This window comes from Haemaphysalis longicornis, unplaced genomic scaffold (assembly GCF_048455015.1).
Source record: "Haemaphysalis longicornis isolate Haplotype H1 unplaced genomic scaffold, Haemaphysalis longicornis Haplotype H1 scaffold_2, whole genome shotgun sequence".
In the NCBI taxonomy this organism is placed as follows: domain Eukaryota; kingdom Metazoa; phylum Arthropoda; class Arachnida; order Ixodida; family Ixodidae; genus Haemaphysalis; species Haemaphysalis longicornis.
In genome coordinates this window covers 45,370,259-45,391,001 of record NW_027526295.1, presented here as the reverse complement: position 1 = coordinate 45,391,001, position 20,743 = coordinate 45,370,259, and the positions used below count along the sequence as shown (strand labels likewise).

At 46.5% G+C, this 20,743-nt stretch overlaps 1 protein-coding gene across 1 annotated transcript in view; it reads right to left on the bottom strand.

Moving 5' to 3' along the window:
* Positions 1 to 2,879: 2,879 nt before the first annotated feature.
* The window catches only part of LOC144167938 (alkaline phosphatase-like), a 23,019-nt gene continuing 5,155 nt past the window's right edge, over positions 2,880 to 20,743 (bottom strand). Inside the window, exons 2-4 of the mRNA XM_077697060.1 lie at positions 10,906 to 11,143; positions 5,558 to 5,665; positions 2,880 to 3,387 (exon numbers count right to left, since the gene is read on the bottom strand). Of these exons, the coding sequence (XP_077553186.1) occupies positions 3,170 to 3,387; positions 5,558 to 5,665; positions 10,906 to 11,143 (564 nt within the window). The 3' untranslated portion in view covers positions 2,880 to 3,169. The remainder of the gene's footprint in view (positions 3,388 to 5,557; positions 5,666 to 10,905; positions 11,144 to 20,743) is intronic.

The window sequence follows — 20,743 nt, the reverse complement described above, 5'->3', positions numbered from 1 at the left end:
CGAATCTTCAACTCCAGAATTCGCATTTCCCTCACGGCCGCTTCCTTGGCTATCTCGGCAGCTTCTCACCGTCCCTCTTTCGTCCCGGTCTGCAGCTTCCTTGCCTATGTCCGCAGCTTCTCGCCGTCCCTCTCTTTCCCGTTCTGCAGCTTCACGGAATGCCTCTCTGCAAGCTGCCCCCTCTGCGAGCTGCTCAGCCCGCTGGATGCCCATCCACTGGCGAAGTTCCAGTCCTGAGAAACCCGGCTGCGTCCCCATCGCCACTAGCTTTTCCACATCCGTGATGGAATCTTCAATCACGTGTTTTCACAGCACTCAACTTCTTTCTGCAGATGTCAAGGGTGGAATCCTGGCAGAATCGCTACTTTTGTTATGAATGGGCCAAGGACCACAGGCAGAGTCGAACACTGGTTAACACGTCGAAGGCTATACTCAACAGGATGAAGGACAAGCACAGGACAGTAGACGGTGGCACGTTATAGACCCTTTTCAGAAAAGTGGGCAACATAGTACATACGCGAGCTTTCATGATGACAACACTGAGGTCATTCGCAAACGTCGGCCTTGATAAAGGAAGCGCGGCTGTGCGGCTTTCTCTTATGGCCACTCATAGTCACCTCGTCGTCCAGTCTGATCGGATAGGTTTCAGATTTTGCTCACTGGTTTGATTTTATCACCGCATGCGGTGAAGAGTTCTGCCGGAGTCATGCCGACTCACTGCTGCGTCCCCCTCTGCAAACGGCACGGATGCGCTCGTCGCTCAAACGCGGTACACCAGAGAGGTTGGTGTCCCACCCTGTGATAGGGAAGACCAATCCCCGCGACGCAGACGCCATATCATCCAGTACCCAAGTACTGCGAGTCCGTGAAGTCCAGGCTTAGACGATGCGTGAGCGCGCTGAGCTGAGCAGCCCTCACAATCGCTGTGTTTCCTTCATCATGGCCGCGCGCAATGTTGCTCGACTGACCTTCCGCTTGTGCAATATGCCTGATAGTATTTTTCTACGGGTCTATAGGCAGGATGGGCTTGGATTACACGGACGCAAGGCCAACAGTTAGGAGGAACACAAAATAGTCTGGCAGTTCTGAAGGTCCGAGAGCAATGCCTAATAGGCAAGTCAGGTCACGTTCAGTCGATCGCGACGCGTTTCTAGCCGCTTCAACTGCAGGAACGGCAGCGTCCAACAGCCGGAATGGAGCATCAGCAGTCGGCGCACCAGCACCTCACTGACGGCGCCCAGACGAGCTCTCGAGCCTTGGCGGAGGATAGCGAAAGTCCCGTATAAGGTGGCTCAGGTGTCTCATTGGGAAGTTTACACGGCCTGCGCCTTTTTGCGGTGCTTGGCTTCCAGCCGTTTTCGTTCCAGCTTCCGCGATCACTCACCCGCGGCCCTCTTCCTCGTCATCGTCGCTGTCGTTCTGCTGGCTTACTTTCGCGGCCAATCACTCACTTGGTCATTCATCACAATGGTATTGTATTTCCCACACAGGGTTCAAGTTCTTCGCCTCAAAAGCAGCAGGTAAATTCAACGAGGAGTATTTCGCCTCTCGTTTTGGCGGCCACGCGCCAATCTTGGGAAGAGTAGCCCAATGCTTCAAACGGGAGTGAAATATGGGGCAAACTTTTTTACTCCTAGACAGAGTGCCCAGCACTCCCCGTCTTCTTAGTGTTTAGTCACTAACTACAGATCACTAATTAAATCCGATCCCGCCCTTTTCTGGATACCCCTGCAGTAAAAAACAGCCATTTTTAGAAAATATAGTGTTCAAAAATGGCGTCGTTTGTTCCAAAAACGGTGTCCGCATATCAGAAAGGCTTGCAAAACACTTCTTTGGCCAGTAAGATAATACGGTACACAAAATTTACCGTTCATTCGGTGATGTTTAATATACCAAACCTACACGGGGTTAAGTGCAGGTCTCACGAAACACGCATTCCCGTCCTTTCTAGCCCAGCGGTCATCTTCTACTTCACTACAATACGTGCTGGCGCAGACCATGTAGTTCATGAAAGCTCAACGCCACTACGAGCGATATTTTGAGGTTAAAAAAGCCAAACGCTGTAGAAGAAACCCTGTATTGCATTGTTACACAATCCATTGATTGTAATAACCCCGCATTTTTGCTTTACACCATCAAAAACTGTCCTTTAAGCTATATACCTCACCTTCACCATTTGGCAGCTTGTTACTGAAACGCTTTTGTTAAGCCGTATTTAAAAAACATTGAAGGATTCGTAGGGTGTAGTTGTATGTCCAGATAAGCTCAGAGCACCTCAAGTGATCCCCTGCAGGCAGGAAAGGTCCTTTGTTTCGTTTGTCCTAGCACCTACGCTGCATTCCTGCACCTTGATTCAACAATTTCCTTCGGAACTTTGTTTCGGGCTTTTCTAAGGCATGTCAATTTCTCCCAGTACCACTGCGGACTTTCTTTAGAAAAACTGCGCAAGGACGCGGACGGCAGAACGAAAAAAGACAGTACGTTCTGTCGTTCTGTCGTCCGCGTCCTTGCGATGTGTTTCTAAAGATGTATAGCCAACTAGCCCAAACCCAAGCCACTGCTGACACCAAACGATGGTTGTTAGGAATGGCACGATTCCTACTTTAACTCCATATTGCCGTAGGAGTTACACAAAGCTGGTCACATGCGATATATTCTCTAATATTTCGTAACGTAGCGCTCTCTCAACTTGAAAACTTGTAACGGATAACCCGGATTTTTCGGTCAGCCTGGCACGATTGTCTGCCAAAAGAATATAATAGTAGCGGTTTTCGTATCCGCAAAACATGGATTCAATACATGGCATTACCCAGAAAACCTGGAATCAATGTGTGCCACCATTGGTGTTGCACTCATTACACATAACACTGTCAACCTTGAAACAGTGTCGTCTGTAGGTTGCTCAAGAGAAAGTTTATTTATTCCACGCTTTTGAGTAATGCGGAAAGATTTCGTCGATTCTGACGAACGGCGTCACGCTGTGGTAAATGTCACAGCTTCGAGTTATTTGAACGCTCTTTGAAATAATTGTTGGTTCTTAGAATAGTTTCTTACGGCGGCGCAAAGGTCTCTTGGCTAACACAAACAAGCGAACTTTGTCTTGAACAATTTCGCACTATTGCTGACTGCGCTTCATTGCCAATTGTGTCGCTTACGCTACTACAGATGATCACCGTCTCCTGAAATCATTTGTTCTTGCGTGGCACTTATCTCCCGCGAACTGCCCTATGCAGGCCGCGTATGCCATAGCATGGGGAATGAATGTCTGGTCGTGCACTCCTGTGAACAGGTGCGCCCATGGCCCGATGGCAAACACGGCCACGTCTTCTCCGCCGTGCGTCTCGAGCCACTTCGGGTAAGCCGCCTGTTGCGTATAGTTCAGGGAGGCTGAAAAGAGAAAGCGTTGATACTGAAATTTGTTCCAAGCGCGCTGGAAGGCTATACAGTTTTCTCAGAGCACAAAGCTGCTCCGGTGAAAGAGAAAACTCCAGTTTGGAAGTATTTCAGCAGCTACCAAAAACAACGACTTGGATTTATTTTCCATACGACGGTCTGCGCTTGCTCTACCTACGAAGACACAATCTGAAGGACAGAATAGCTTCCTTCCTTTTGCTTTCACTGTGCAATGAACACATTCGCGTTTTCCAACACTACGATTAGTTGTCACGTCCGTATTAACTATTTCCGTCATTGACTTCGCTATGCGGTGACAAATGTGTGTATGGTCGGGAAGGTATGACTGGGAAATCAAACTGCAGACTGCAGTCAATGTAAAAACGAAGAACACACGACGTTTTGGAAGCACAATGGTTGCTTTCTGATAGGTGCATCACATGATGTGACGGATCTGTTATTCTTTAGCGCGAATGGTCATTCACAAAGCCCTCGCTGTAGGCCGCCATCCATTCATATGCGCAATGGGAAGAGTTATACATGAACAATTTAGGTTCCGTGTGGTTCTTCGAATACGCCTAGGCTCAAGTAGCAGTCATTTCCAAATTAGTTTCGCTTTCAAGAATGGGTGTCTTGTTTTGGAAGTCTTGCGTAATTACGTTTTGGACGTGCTACAGTGCCTGGCGACGGCGCTTCTATATTTGCCTCGCCTCTGGAAGTAGTTTTGTGCTGCCTAATCCGCTATTTTGTTGTCTCTTCCCAATGTGTAAGCAGGGGCAGTCGGCGCAGATAATTTGTACAGGACACCAGGAATCTTGTTTGTCATTTGCTGTCTGCTCGCGCGTATGCCAGTCGATGTTTTCTGAGACTTTTGCACTTTCGGTCTCGGAGTTCCGCGCGATGGATCGGATGAAGGTGATCAGGTAGCCGTTTCTTCGAAGGTCCGAAATCATACGGGACTCCTTTGTGGCTGGCCAGCTAAGCTAATAATACTGGGGGTAGCGACGACTGTACGTCGGGATCCTAAGGGAGCGCTACAGTTCACTTTTTTCTCGCTACCTAACTGGGACATAGATAATAGAAATTGTGATGTCTAGTGCTGCTACCAGTTTCGAATTGCTGAAGCTTTTACTATACAAGGGAAATGCTACCCGTTGCAAAGAAAAAGCTTTGGTCGCGGCGAAAAGGAGCTAACTGCTTTTGCTACCATGTTCTTCATGATCAGTTTGGCTAGTGTGACTGGTATTAGTGCCTTAAACCAGTAATCTTACAGGGTATTCTTTCTTAACTTACTGGGCGGCCGGTCTACTCTGCCTACTGCATGCCCCAATTGTTCCTCCCTACCGGTACGCAGCGTTTGTTAGGTTTTCATACAACTGGCGTCTGGGCTGTTTTTTTTCAGCTATAAATGATAACCCAATATAGGTGACGTGCTCTAATCGAGCTATTCTCGCCTAACTAAGCCGAAATCATTTTTATTCGCACTGTAATTTACTGACTCGCAGTAAGGAGCCGTCTGTTGAGTTTATACAGGGTACGCATTTTCCCTTGTTAAGTGTTGCAAATGTGAACGTCCCACACGCACGCGCAGAAAATATCGTAGCAGGAGAGCCGCATGGATGTTAGTTTTTGTCAGAATAACACATCGGTCGCTATTCATGTGCTTGCGCTGTTAGAATAACCAGCACAGAAACTACGAAGAAATGTCGAGACAGTCAAACTGTACAACAAAAAGTGTCCAAAAACCTTACTGGGCTGACACTCTCTCGCTGTCCAACTATGGTGTCCTAGAGACTATTATATACATTTGGCTAGCGCCTACAAAAGCTACTGTGAACAAGCTAGGGTGTGGATGCGTACTAGTGTATCTGTTTAAATATAGTTTCGCCAATTTATTTCAATCATTCATGTACATCTCTCGGTTTGATTTTGTTATTTCCACTACGAGGGTAACGTTGATTTTTTGTAGCGCGAATTCTGACGAGGGTTTTAGTACCGAACTATTTTCGCGAAAATACCCCATTAATGCTCCAATAATTGATTTGTCTGAATTACCAAAGGCTACTTATTCTAGGTAAAAAAGCAAACATGTAAAATATCTCTAGACAGCGCTCTTATGAATCTAGCTGTGGCCGCCCGTACCACAACTGCACCATTAACTCACTTGTTTCTTCCTCGGTGATATTCTCTCGGTCCACGCCCACGCTAGGGCCGTTGCCGTAGGCGAGAACAGTGTAGGACTTCTGGTCTACGTCTGAGGCACCGGCCACACCTGCAGCACAGCAATGCACATATTGCACCCAACTGCAATGGACGTTTCCCAGAGGAAACAACACAAAGATCACCACAGGAATGAGATGACTCCATGAATGAAAACAACGCATCCAAGTGATCGGCTAAAGGGGACCGCTGCGATGAGATGAAAGTCGCCGACCAATCCGAATTGAAGGAAAGTAATAGGAGCTCCACCGTCCGCTACATAGTGAACATACCCATCAGGTGAACATACCCATTTCTCCACCTTGAAATATAAATGTCTCCATAGACTCTATGCCATTTAAATCTTTGGCCATTCGCATAACGTTTTAAAGCGAGCCTGGCTATGAATAGGGCAAAATCTGTCAGCGAGCAGGATGCTCTCTGAGTCATGCAGTGCGCATGCGCAAAAGCTTGTGTGTGGGGTGCCAGCAAGGCTTGGGTGCCGGCGAGTTGGTGGTCCTTCAACATCTTAAAGTGCAGAGGTGCGCTGCCTGACACGAAAACGTGCGAGAACCAGGAAAAAGACACATGAACACCCCCTTTTTCGTGATAATAAACCATTGCTAGTTTACGCCTCACCTCGTCAGCTCCTGTGTCTTTTTCCTATTCGCCACACGTTTTGGTGTCAGGCAGCGCACCTCTGCACTTTAAGATGTTGTGGGGTTATTTCCAAACGGCGTGGAAAATGTTATTCAAATACTGTCGTACTGAAGTACCATCGGGTCACCAGTATAGCTTGACTGGTCAGCGGCATTCACAGAGTCAAACGGCCGATGAATTCTTTTCTAAAATTTTTTTTATCGCACACGCAGCTCATTTAGCGCTTTTCTAAGTTTTGTTTCTCCTTCTAGCGCGCAAACATTAGGCTCGCCTACGGCAGATAACCTGTGGGCGTGTGAAGATTTGAAAATGTCTGATGCTCGCACGTGTTCTCGAGAAAGAGATGACAAACGCGGGAGAAGGAGCAATAGTAGACCGCGAACGCCGAGAGCAGAGGGTCAAACGACAAGACACAACAGAGGACCGTCAAAAGGTCGGTGAAGACAGCTCACACAGCGCATGCGCAGCAGGATGGCACAACAGATTTGTGGCTCATAGCCCACAGCAGTGTGTGCGCATGCGTGATTTCTGATGCCAAATCTGTATTGACTGGCAACAACACCCGCATCACGTGTACTGATGGGCTTTCCCGCAAGGCAAGCACGGTCCTCCCGCATTTTAGCACAGCCTGTGTGTTCTAGAGTTGGCTGTATTGCACAGCAAGAAATCAATGCGACAAAGACATACACACAAACGCGCCTTCCAGACCGGCGGGTGGGGGAGAGGGTATTTCGGCTGGAGAGGCAATTTATTGCTCCGATAAATTAATTAGCTTTCTTGTTCTAAAATCCCAACTCGTCATTCCCAACAAATGTCAAACAAGTTGGCCCGAAGGAATGAGCGAAAAACTGCACAGTGGTAAAACAAATTAAAAAAAAACGTGAGGCAATGTGGTTGGGCTGACACGAAATTATTGACCGGAAATTACACAAATGTAGGTCAGAGAGGAAATCCAACCCTGGACATCCCTATTGCCAGAATAGCACGCATTCCTAACACTCTCGGCACCTTCACGGCTCTAGCTGAATAAACGCCTTCTAAAGAATGCGTCGCTGCCGGTGTCTTAGAAATCAGTTCACGGGTATCTGCCGATGTCTACGCAAGTGCCTTTAGCCAGCTAATTATTGAAGCAAAATTCAGCAACGAACTATGCACGTTTCTGCAAAATGTCTGCTTTGGTTTGACTGATTGTTAATGGTATCACCTTTGTAACAAGGTGAGAGCGTGGGTAATGTCAAAACAAAATTTAACATATCAATGTTGGATGGAGTACTGGTTTAATTGTTACATTGTTATTTGGCGCAGGGCTCAAATACATTTTGAACCTTAAAGATGACAGCTAAACCAACGCCTTTCTTTTCTTCTTTTACCAGCGTTCGATGCCCATTTCAGTCACCTCAAGGAGACTTGAAGTTTTGTGCTCCTGCGCACCTTGAAACATTCGGGCATAACTATTCCCATATGGAGGGAAAAGTATCGTTTGTTGTCCATTCCAGTAAAACATCTTTTGTACAATACCTGTTGGGCTCAAAAATATATTAATCTTCTAGAAATAAAGCACAATAGATGTGTTTTAAATATTATGCTTAGCAACGTAATGAGCCTGATGACAAATTTAAATTAGCAAAAGCAAATTTTTTGTAATTTTATACAAAATGATTACAATTTCTGAATACTTTTTTAAAGCATTTTGAAACACACAACAGTTTTAGCATTTATAATCAACACTCTGAGTATAACTGAAAGCCGCAACTGGAGCGCTTTTTAGCTACAGAAATTCACCTGATAGCGCTTTAGAACTTTGGGGAGAAAACTTTTGCGGTCGGTTAGAGTAAACATTGTTACTAAAAAACGGTTTGGAGCAAAAATACTAAGGGCAAATCAGAGTATATCTAAAAGGGTCTGCTTTTTGCTTATATTGTTATTCAAAGCAGTGAATAACAAAACTATAATTCGTCAAGTGTACATTGCTAACTCCATTAAAATTGCCAAAGATAGGCGCATGTCTGAAAAGAAGCTTTTCGTATGTTTGAAATAATTAAAATACATTTATGCTGATCAGCAAAATCCTTAGCACACATAAACGTCTTTATGACAGTACTTTCCTAGGCAAGGAAATAACCTCCTTTATAGCTCGGCACGCCACTGGGCAAAGGAGTCCCGCTGGGTAAAACACAAAAAGACATTGCAGCCATCTTTAGTGTGAACAGCGAGGTCCAAGTTGTTCACAATATTAAAGCCATTCCAGGGACAAATTTTTGGCCTAATATTAAGCGGAAGAAGCCCAGAAAGAAACTTCGAGCCATTCCAGCGCCGGTAAAGTTGTGGTACGTCTACGATCCTCATATAGGACGCGGATGAACTTCAGCGTCTCCGCCGGTGTAACTTCTTTCCATTATCCACCAGTTTCCCTGTTCTAGGAATAATTTATCGGTGTTTGTAAAGATAATTATTAACCACTTGAGTAGTGAAGAAAGCTTGAGCACATCGATGGCTCTCGAAACGACGAATGCCGCTGCAAAGCTCAAGGCCGGAGTGCCCTCGCGCGAACCACCAACCTTTGTTGACAACTTTGAAGTAACGCTTGTCGAAGGGATATGGAAACTCAATAGATTAGATACGAACATGCTCCACGCCGATAAACAGACCGAAATGGCTACGTAGCACGCTAAATAAACCGGCAGGTGAGACCTAAACCTGGCGATTAACGGCCGCTGATGTTGCAGACTGGTTTCCTTCATCATCACTCTGATAACTTAGGTGCGATAGCTGTATGTCTATGTTGGAGTACTGGCTTTATTCTGAGTTGCTGCTATTACTTATGTCGTAAACAATCTACCGAAAATGCGCAAAATCGTCCTGTTTCCTGCGCCTGCAAGCCCGCGTGGAAGAAGGGAGCGCCGCAATCTTCCTCGGACATACGACGTGGTTTTGCACCCCTGCAGGGGTCTAAAAATCGCCATCTAGACCAACAAAATACGTACTATATAGCGAACGACAGTTATCCTTCCTACGTTACGGTGGATGGCTCCGAAAGTTGACAAATTTCAAATATGCGTTACAAAATTTCGTGAGCCGGCTCAAAATTTCTAGATTGGGAGATATGCAATCAGAATCCCACACTATGTGCCGTATCGTTTCTGCTTCCATTCCAGAGAGGACACATACCCATCATTTTTTAAATACTTCCCCACAAAGCTCTGGTTCTTGTTAGTTTTCAAAGATTTTTGTTGTCGTTTATACCCATTTTCAGATATTTATACTCCTGTTTCAAACAGTTTCATCTTCTGTGGTTTATCCCCGCTCCCATATATTTATGTTGCCCGACTCTTGGGAATTTCGCCATGCTGGATTGACTCTACTTCAATGCTGTAGAAAAACAATAGTCGCTGTGTTTCGTAGCTAAAATTTTATCCTAGATATGCGGCTTTCTGCTTTTCATACAACATTTTCGCCGTCCTGCGGAATCAACTAAAACTAGCCATCGTAGGGCGCTGCCGCAACACATTGCGAACGCAGGAAAATGCAGAGGTCAAACGAAAACGACAACAGTGACAATCCGCGAGTACATTCGGAGATTGGACATGTTTTGCATTTTCTATATAAGTTTTGTGTAGGTGTCCTACTTCTTTTTTCCCATAAGACGTTTGTCAAAATTCTTTTCTCTCCAGCGTCACAAATCGTTTTAGGAATTCCAGATGTGTTTGCGGGCGCACTAATGGCTCAGGTTGCTCACTCATATTAGTAGCATTGACTTTATAGGTGATGTGGACCAATAGCTTGCTGTATTATTGACATATGCATGGTATTATAGATAAGGAATACGAAAGCAAAACGTCTTTATGACTTCATCAGCATGCATTTTTCTATATCGTCACAAGTTGCAAGGCTACAAAAAAAGAAGCCACTTAATCAAATCTCATGCTACTTTTTGTTAACATTTTTTCTATGGGAGCGCAAGTTATTCTTACCTGATATCTGCTCTGTAATCTCTTAATTGTAAAAGTTTCATTTCAATCAAAATGGTTCTTGTAAATGCCTCAGAAACTGTTTAGGCTCGGTCGTCCACGATGGAATGCTTATCTTACCGTACACTGTAGTGCTGACCGTAATTAGGTGATACCTTCATATGATACCTTCATATGGTTCCTCGTACTGATCTGCTATCAATAGACTCCATATTTTTTTCTGACAGCCCTGAGAGTTTGGATCCTGAGTAATCCATCTCCCAGATTTCTAGAACTTCATTTTATACAGCAAATCACTTTGTCATTCAGGTTCACTCACGTTGTCATTCTACTTCCCTATTCACCTTCTGAAAAGTTCTGACCCGCAACCTTGAACGTTACCGCCGTCCAGTATCATTGTATTGTCTTCAGGGTCATTCGCATTTGGATATGTCTTTTCAAACCACAAAATGCATGGTTACTCCTTAAAGCCTAACGGTTTACGGTCACACCGTGTCGATAGCACCGAACGTAATTGCTAAATAGGCATGTCAGCCGTTAGACAGGAGAAAATTGTATCGAGCACAGGGACTAGTTGTTATCAAATTGCAGCCTCTACGGCCGCGGTAGCTACTTTCTGCTCGTTTACAAGACAAGCCGCGTTCTTAATATTTCTAGATCAATCTAACAACGGCTGCACACGTACCCAGTATGTTTTTCCCTCGTGGCGTGTTGAGTCCACCGATGGAGAACACGTGCGAATGATCAGCGGTCACGACGACGAGCGTGTCTCCGGAACCGGCGAACTTGTCCACAGTGTCGTCCACAGCTCGATCCAATTCTAGAGCTTCTTCCATCGCGAGACCAGCCCGGGTGGTGTGGTGAGCGTGGTCAATACGTCCGCCTGTAGTGAGAGGCACAAACTCTTTGAAAGTCCACGGAGCCTGGGGCACGGGAACAGATCACGTGAAGGTACGCAACATTTTACCGTCAACACAATGCAAATAAAAGGCACAAAATTTACCCGACCAAAGCTCTAATATGCAGTGGTCGTTGTGAATGAGACCCCTGTTGTTTTGTTATTTCATTCGTTGTCTTGCCAGTTTGCCCTGTGTTTACGATGTACGCGCACCGAAATTCCCTGCTGTCAGATACTGGTATACGGTTCCTTTACTTAACCGCAGCCAGTACAACACTCTTAGTGCACAAAAAATTGTTTCACTCATGCTTCATATGTTACGCCTCTACTCTGTGATGGTCACTTGTGTTATTTGACTACGCTTGCTTCACAGTCGCCGCTAAGGTAAGCAGCCGGCGGCGGGGTGTTGTGCCTTTACGAAAGGCTGCCTCAAGCACGCCGTCTGACACTGCGCACTGCTCCCTCTTCTGCGGGGCTGCCGTGGCGTATTCAAAAGCTCTCACTGGCCATGCTGCGCAAAAATCCCAAGCACAGATGTTGGACGAGAGCTTCACTTTGGTCACGCTGCTCCTCAACCAAGGGGCCCAGCGAAAGCGCACAGGGCGACTTTTGCAATGTGCGGCCGGTGCGGTCTCGCCTTAACGACGTCATTAAGCGAACCGTCTGCTACGTACCGGCACCATTTATTCCAGTCAAGCCTGGCGCGGAGGAGCATCTGCAGCACGTTGGACCTAAAAGCACCCGCCGTGATGACCGACACACGTAAATATAATCCTGTGGCTGCAACAATGGCATTTTGTCAACTGGTATGACATCATGCAGAGATGTTTCTGTACATTGCTTACAACGATCGCTCTTGCCCCGAATATACGGCCCCGAATGACTTCGCCGCCCCTTAAGCACTTTTGAACCGCACACACTGCTTTTCTCTCGGGCACAAGAAATGCCACTGTGCCATTAGTCCAACACTATCTCAAACAGTGATGGTAACACTGCATGCTCAACCTGCAGCTAGCCTGGTTTTAGGAGGACTCGTTCTCCACTGGGTTCAGAGTAGCACAACTGGTTGCGCTATCCTTCATGACGCCTTGGTTTGTGCAATCTAACCGCTGCGCTAATGTTTCATATTCCATCACACAAAGTGTAGTATAACGGCGATCACCCAAGCTCAGTCAAGAGACCTCGTTCCTGGTCCAATTGTTTCACAAACGCACAGTGGGTCGGGAATATCTGACAATTTCTAGAACCCGAAAAAGTATTATCTCTCCCACAGAGAAGGAAGCGTGGCACCCGTGCTCCAAGTTCTTGGATAGGCTGTATGCTTGGTAGCCTATAGCGTTTAACAGATGTTCAAAGATAACCGAGGTTTACCTTACGGGCCTACTTTTTGTGTAATTGCTTCTCACGACGCCATGCACATGATTTTGTTGATATCTTTAGTGTAAAAATGCAAAGAAATGTAATAACCTAACAGGCAAGCGCTTTAGTACCATGCACGCCATACACTAACAGGCAGTATGGCTTCCGTTTACTCATCAAATCACTCGTTTGACAGATTCCTGGAATAAGTAAGGTACAATCCATGACATAGCGGATGTGCACGTGAAGAAGCAAGAGTAAGAATTGTCCAACGGTGACGAGCGCGAAGAACAGGTTCATTGGCCTAAGTAATGTCTGTGAGCCTACGTGTCCCATTTTAGGAAAAAAATCATTCAGTTGACCTTCCCTTTATGACTGAACAAAGGCACCTTCCAAGACAACAGCGAAGGAACCTTCAAGATAGCAAACTTCACTATCGCACCATTTAACACTGCCAAATAGATTTATTCTGGCTCGATATACAGCGCTAGCATGTTGTATGCGTGCGGGCTGACATAAATATAGGCCTTGATCAAACGACCATTCATACAATTGAACAATGGATCTCCCTGCCAGTTTCAGTCAGTCGCCTCAAACGGGTATAGATTATGCAAACGCGGGGCTCTACTATAATCCTCAACGCGTACACTAGGGCATAGAGGCAGACGTATGTAATATAGTGCAGTGTTTCCAAAACAGTGCGGAAATACCTAAGACTAAAGAATAGACGATTGAGCGATTTCAGGAAATGCTGCTCAACGCCGACCCGAAATGTTAGCACGAGCTAATCGACACAGTAAGAGCGTCAATGATGCTGATGATGATTGGAGTTTTTTGGCGCAAGGCCACCTGGGGCAAAGAGCGCCAAACAAAAGTATCTAAAAGAAAGTAGTGGCTACTAAAGACAGAATAACAATAAAATCAATTAACGGCAATGGTGATGGCTGGTGTATAGGGCCAGATTTGATAATGCGTGATAGGAAATGAGGTTTAAAAACTAAACGTCTGACAAGTACTCAAACATACGTTTCACGGAAAACATGGCATCGTCACCCAGAAACAGTGATGGATGTAGGGGAATATGTTGTCTGTAGAGTTCTCTGAAGTATTTGTGTCGTGTTGTGTGAAGTGCCTTGCATGTGATTAGTATGTGCACTACGGATAGGGCCTCACCGAACCTGCTGCATTGGGGTCTAGAAGATCCCGTCAGCAGATACGAGTGCGTTGCATGGGTGTGCCCTATCCGCAGCCTACCCAAGGCGACTTCTGTGTGTCTGTTGCGTGTGTCAGTGGTGTATGGTCCCAAGCGTGGTTTTACAACGTGTAACTTGTTATCTGTCTGTTCACTCCAGTGTGTTTGCCATGTTCTACGCAAGTGTTGTCTTATGTGTGGCTTGAGGTCTGTATATGGTACGGTTGTTATTTCTACAGGGTTCCTGAGTGCAGCAGCAGCGGCCCTCTCGTCTGCCAACTCGTTCCCAGCGATCCAAACGTGTCCTGGGACGCAGCAGAGGAGCAGCTGATGCTTCTGCGCATACACAGACATGATAATGTTAAATACAAGATTAACTATGTGGTTTTTGAGGGGTGTATGCTATGACAGTGCGCGAACAACACTCAAGGAATCTGTGTAGATGATAGACTTCGGAAATTTATTTTCAAGTATGTGTCGTACAATCAGTAAAATTTCATATGCTTCTGCTGAAAAAAATGTTGTGTGGACGCTCATGGTTCTGGCTGCACTGAAATTCGGACCATGAGCAGCGCAGGAGACCATAGTGGAGGTTTTAGACGCGTCAGTGTAAAATTCTCCAAGTGGGTATTTAAACTGCAGAGACAGAAAGTGCTGCAGTATTGCAGCTCGCGGTACCCGATTTTTGTCAAGTTTCATAAAAGAAAGGTCGGAGGACACAGGACGAACTTTCCAAGGAGGTAAAATGTATAAAAAGGATGATCTGTACACATCTAAAAACGAAGCGCTCAGATCCGAGGCTCGCTCTCTCACTCCAAGTGAAAAGGGCAGAGGAACGGATGGGCGATTTACAAAAAGCACAGATGTGGATGTGTCGTTAAAGACAGGATAAAAAGGATGGTTATTCAGCGATGAAATTTTAAACGCATAAAGCAAGTCCATGTACGTCCGTTGGTTCTCAAGGCTCCACATATAACACTCGGCATACAGACTCTCGACAGGGCTAGTGCGAAAAGCACCCGACACAAGCCGTAGCCCCAAATGTAGCACTGGGTCAAGCATTCGCAACGCTGTTTTAGACGCCGACCCATTTACCACACTGCCATAGTCTAAACGAGACCCAACCAAAGCAGTATAGAGCCGTAGTAGGAGTTCTTTGTCGGAACCATACGATTGATGGGAGAGACCCTTAAGCATATTCATTGTTTTCAGACATTTAAGTTTAAGTTCCGTGATGTATGGAATGAACGTGAGTTTCTATACAAACACAACACCGAAGAACTTGTGCTCCTTGTTCACAGGAAGCGACACACCATTAAGAGTAACGTCTGGGTCCGGATGGACCCCGCGCTTCCTGGAGAACACAACGCAGCAGCTTTTTGCAGGATTCAATTTAAACTCATTCTTGTCTGCCCAGCGGGCAAGCTTCTTGACACCAAGCTGGACTTGACGTTCGTATATTGACATATTACATGATTTAAAAGATATTTGCACGTCGTCTACATACATAGAATAAGAGATTGTTGGTGGCAGTGCCTTTCCAAGAGAGTTCATCTTTACTAAGAAGACAGTGCAACTCGACACGCGACCTTGCGGCACGCCATTTTCTTGGACGTGAACCTTTGAAAGTGCACAACCAACTCTTACTCTGAACGTTCTCTCTGACAAATAACTAACAAGGGTATTCAACGTATTACCCGAAACACCGAATGGCCTGAGGTCAATAAGGATCCCATAACGCCAAGCGGTGTCGTAGGCCTTCTCGAGGTCGAAAAAGACAGTTAAACAGTACTGCTTATGCACGAAGGCATCCTTCATGTATCAGTCAAGTGCAACCAGTTGATCGTTCGTTGATCGCCCCACCCTAAAGCCTGCCTGGCAGCTCTCGAGAAGACCATTGTACTCGAGGAAGTACACGAGCCTGCGATTGATCATCTTCTCGAAGAGCTTGCACAGGCAGCTCTTGAGGGCTATTGGACGGCAACTTGACGTGGACGACGGGTCCTTTCCCTCCTTTAAGAAAGCCACTACAATGGCCTCCCTCCAAGAGTGTGGAATGTGCCCCGAAAGTCATATTTTATTATATAGATGTAGAAGTGCTTCAAGTGTGTCTGCGTGTAGGTGTTGTATCATTGTATATGTAATGTTGTTTGGGCCTGGAGCTGAGGGTTTACACGTGCTCAGAGCAGCCCTCAGCTCATGTAGTGAAAACCAGGAGTTGTAAGAAGTCTGTGACTTGTTGTCGTGTAGGGACTTCTTTTCACTAGAGTCTTTATACTTCAGGAAAGTGTTCGTGTAGTGTGCTGAACTGGACACGTGTTGGAAGTGTTGTGCGAGTGTGTCAGCCTGGTCTTCCAGTGTGTCCCCTGTTGTACTGACCAGGGGCAGGCTGTGTGTCGGTTGTCCTTTGAGTTTGCGTATACGTGTCCATACCTTGCGTGTGTCTGTGTTTGAGTTTATAGATGTTATGAATGAGCGCCAACTATCTCTTTTTGCCTCACGGCGCACACGTTTTCCGTATGCCTTGGCCCGTTTGAACAAGAGGAGGTTTCCCGACGTGGGGTACCGACGGAGGATACCCCACGCCTTGTTCTGGGCCTCTCGCGCCCGCCTACAGTCCTCATTCAACCACGGCCTCCGTTGGTTGCGCGGGGCACCAGAGGCGTGGGGAATGGACTTTTCGGCGGCGTCGATGATGTGCGCCGTGAGCAGTTGGGTAGCTTCTTCAATGTGTAGGTGTCCTATGGATGTGTGGTGTAGTTTGGATGTCTCTGTAAATGTATTCCAGTTAGCTCTTGCTTCATTAAACCTTTTATGGCAAGATGGACTGCTCGGGCCTGTACCTATATACGTTAATGAAGTGTGGAAATGGTCATTACCATATGGGTCCCTGCCAACACCCCACTCAAGACGTGGAAAGAGTATTGCAGAACCAATAGCCAGGTCAAGATGTGAGTATGTGTTGTGACCTATGTTCTAGTATGTAGGCTGTTTATTGTTGAAAACGCATGCTCCTGAAGATGTAAGGAATTTCTCTATCAGGCGACCTCGGGCATCCGTTCTGGAGGAGCCCCAAAGAGAGTTGTGTGCATTAAGGTCGCCTGTTAGTATGTACGGTTCGGGCAGCTGGTCGACCAGCGCCTCGAAGCCATAGCTCAAAAGTGCATAATCAGGACGAATGTAAATGGAGCATACCGTTACCAACCTTTTAAAAATTATTGTGCGGATAGCTACAGCCTCGAGGACGGTATTCAAGGTGACAGGGTGGCATGCTAAGGATTTTCGGGCGATTATGACCACACCGCCAGAAGAGTGTGTACAGCCATCCCTGTCTCTCCTGTATACCGGGTAACTATTCAAGAAATTTGTGTGTTTAGAATTCAAATGTGTTTCCTGAACACACATTAGACTTGGCTGATTGGTATGCAGAATCCCGTACACGTCGTCAAGATTATTCAGAAGGCCTCTGCAGTTCCATTGAACAATATTTTCTCTTCCCATTATTTAGTCTGAGAGCTACTCGAATGTGTATGTTTATGTGTCGTCTTTCGGGGCTGTGACTCTTGGATTTGGATTTTTGGGCCTTTCTATAGGCTTGGACGTCGGAGGCCGATCCTTGCGCTGCGTTGCAGGCAAGAATGGCACGACGTCCATCTCGTCGTCCGATGTCCTGGGTGTGCCCGTCGAACCGGGCCCCCCGGACTTGGCCCCCCTTCGGGGTCCCTTCGTTTGACCCGCCACCGCCGCAGGTATCGGAGGCACCAGAAGTGGCACGGGCGGTGCGGTGGCGGTGGGAGCTGGTTCGGGTCCCGTGGTGTCCATGGCACCCTCCAACGCACTGGAGGATGGGGAGGCAGTGACGGGATCGGCACCGGTCCCGACGGAAGAGGTTGCCACCACAGCCGCTGTTGGCTCAGCGAGCTGTGCGGAGGCGGGTTGGGCTGCCAGAGGCAACCTAGGGGGGGGGGGGGGACCAAGTCCGACTCGCGGTACTGGGTCCCCGCCGAAACCAGACGCCGCTCCGCCCCCCGGCGAGCTGCGTCAGCGTACCTCCCCAGAGGGAAAGAGGCGAACCTCTTCCGCGCCTCTGGGTAGGTGATGTTCTCTGTGACCTTTACATTTATGGTTTGCTTTTCCTGCATATATTTCTCGCAAGTGCGGGACCACGCTGCGTGAGGCCCCTGGCAGTTGGCACAGGTGAAACTCTGGGTGTTGCAGTTTTCGGATGGGTGGTCATGTTGGCCGCATTTTGCACAGGTAAGGCGGCCGCGGCAGGAGTTTGTGCCATGCCCGAACCATTGGCACTTGAAACAGCGCCGTGGGTTCGGGATGTATGGGCGGACAGAACAATGGATGTAACCGGAATTTCTGGATTGTGGAGGGGTGGATCGATCGAAGGTCAAGATAATGTTTCTAGTTGCTACCTGTTTGTCATCGCGGCGTATTGATATGCGCTTTACAGCCATGACGCCCTGATCCCTTAAGCCTTCCAAAAGGTCGGCCTCGGTCTCGGACATGAGATCTGCCTCAGAGATCACACCTTGACAACTGTTGAGGCTGCGGGGGGGTGTGACCCTGATCTCCAGGTCTGCCATGCGGGTTTGTTTCAGGAGGATTGTGGATTGCTGCTGAGTTTTTACTTCAACTAGCACTTCACCAGTTCTGAGCTTTTTGGCGTCGTATGCTTTGCCGATGATACCTTCAAGGTATTTAGAAACAAGAAATACAGATTGAGAGGAAACCTGCTTCGATTTGTCCACAGATTCAATGATCAAAAAACGAGGGTAGTTATCTGGCTTTGGGAGCGAGATAGAAGGCAAAGAAGGAAAAGATATTTCGGTGCGGCCCCTTTTAGGGGTCCGATCACGGTTGGGGGTGGGGGGGGTTTGAAAATACCATACGGCATAGTATAAAAGCAGGGAGACGGGGGTACTTTCTCCTTTGACCTTACCCTGGTAGTCAAAGAGGTCCCGGAGCTCCCTGTCTTGTAGACAGGCAGGGAGCCCATCGGCCGGAGCGTGACCAAGGCTCCGACGGCCACCGTTCACGGCTTCTAAACCTTCACCTTTCAACTTCTAGCCACGGTAGGTGACAGCTTAGGTATGGGGGGCTCGGGTTACGCGTTGTCGCCACTCACCGTCCCCAAGATTACTCAAGGTGCCCCGTGCGGGGAGTAAGAGCGTCAAGAATATTCAACAGACATCCCGTAATAGGGGTACCGACCACCAATTCTAGTTCCACATAAATATTGTTTGCATTATCATCACTGGCCGTTAACATTGTGTATTTTTCCTTGAACTGTGTTAATTTTGGCAATTTCCTAAAGCCAAGATTTATCCTTCTTGTAACAGATTGTAACAGCTCCCAAAACATGAGGTACACCCTTTCGTGGTACATTCATCGCGCGGAAATGCGCGGAGTCTAAATGGATCACAAATTAATTGATATTGGCCTCAGACAAATGGCTGCAGATCCCTCTAGCAAGGATAGGACATTCTCATTTTCGCCAATTCTCACGCCGGTATTCGTCATGTGTCAGTATGAAACAGTAAACTTACAGGAAAGTACAAGCTATGTTATCTCACGAGAAAATACTTACGACCAAGGGGTTCTAATTTCAGCTTCAGGAGCAATCCGAATCTCAAAGTGCAAATACCCTCCTGTGCTTCTCCACCTAGTTTTGCCGTCTGGTTAGTGGGAGGAGCGGGCCGCTGAAGTTTTCACTAATACGTATTTTACGCCCCGATAGCCCTCCTAGAGTCATCTGTACACTATAACTGCTTGACCCTCCTCCCACCCCCACCCCTGCCGCCTTCCTACCATATTTATTTTGTGCCTTTCCTTCTTCTCATCTCCTTTCCCGGTTCGTCGGCAAAGACAATTCAGTGCCATTACACCGTGTAGAAAGTATAACAAGATAACTGGGAGCAGTCTAAGAAGTGGGCGAAACAAAACACGTTTGTAACTTACGATTTAGCGTTTCCACAGTTAATTACCTGAATGAAATTCGGATGGGATAGAGTTGTATTCCAGCGAATAAAGACGGGGAAGTCTGTCTCACCCGCCCACTCCCCCTCGTCTTTTGGAGAATTTCACAAACTAAGTACACACAGAAATTCTGGAACACTGCAACTTCATTTTAAGCTATGTATTTACATGAAACAAAGAGTAATGTTAGAAGCGTCTTAGCGGCCAATTATCATCTATTTAGGGGGAACGGATAGTTCTGGTAAAACGAGAACTACAGGCGTTTCCTGTAAGAATACTTCTTCCGTACAGGGCCATGTATTGACGGAGACGGTAGCTCAATAACGTTAGTTATGTCAGTATGAAATAATTGTGACAATGAAATTAAACGCGGCCTAATAATCGAGACATCTTCGCACCAATCTGTCTTTTTTTGTACGTTGCAGATTTCCTAAAACAAAAGTTGCAGCCATTTTCTGTAACCAAAGTCTCTCCTCAAAGGGCCAAGTAAGACTGTGTTCTATGGGACTCGGTAGAACGACGCCCCTCGGCGTGTGGCTACTGTCATACAGCTACGTTATAAATATGCTCCTGTGCACGACGTGGTGCCGGACGACACCGATGCTTTTAACAGTCCTCACCCCATCCCCATATCCCGAACCGCAAACACTCCTAATTCAATTCTGTATGATGTTCATTCTTCTTAATTTTCATCAGATTTTTCACGAATGCCCACACCTGCAGCATTAATAAGGTACGTTTGATACCGTTTCTGAAATTCAGGATTAAAGAATAGGTAGAGAAGCATAGTGTAGAGAAGCACATGAATCACTAAACAACAAGCAGCTGCATATATACAAGTTTGCATAATAAGTATACATGCGAATACGCACAAATATCCCGATATTTCAGTAAACAAATATTTCAATGAATATTAGTTTTCAATCGAGAAAATAAAGCACAGGTTACCCTTCACAAGAACAAACTATGGCTTTAGGAGTATGCGATACCTCATTCTTAATTTCCTAAACAAGAATAACAATATTGCCGATGTTACAACATTTTTTAGAACATTACAAACATATTGTTTTGCAACGTGTGTATTTT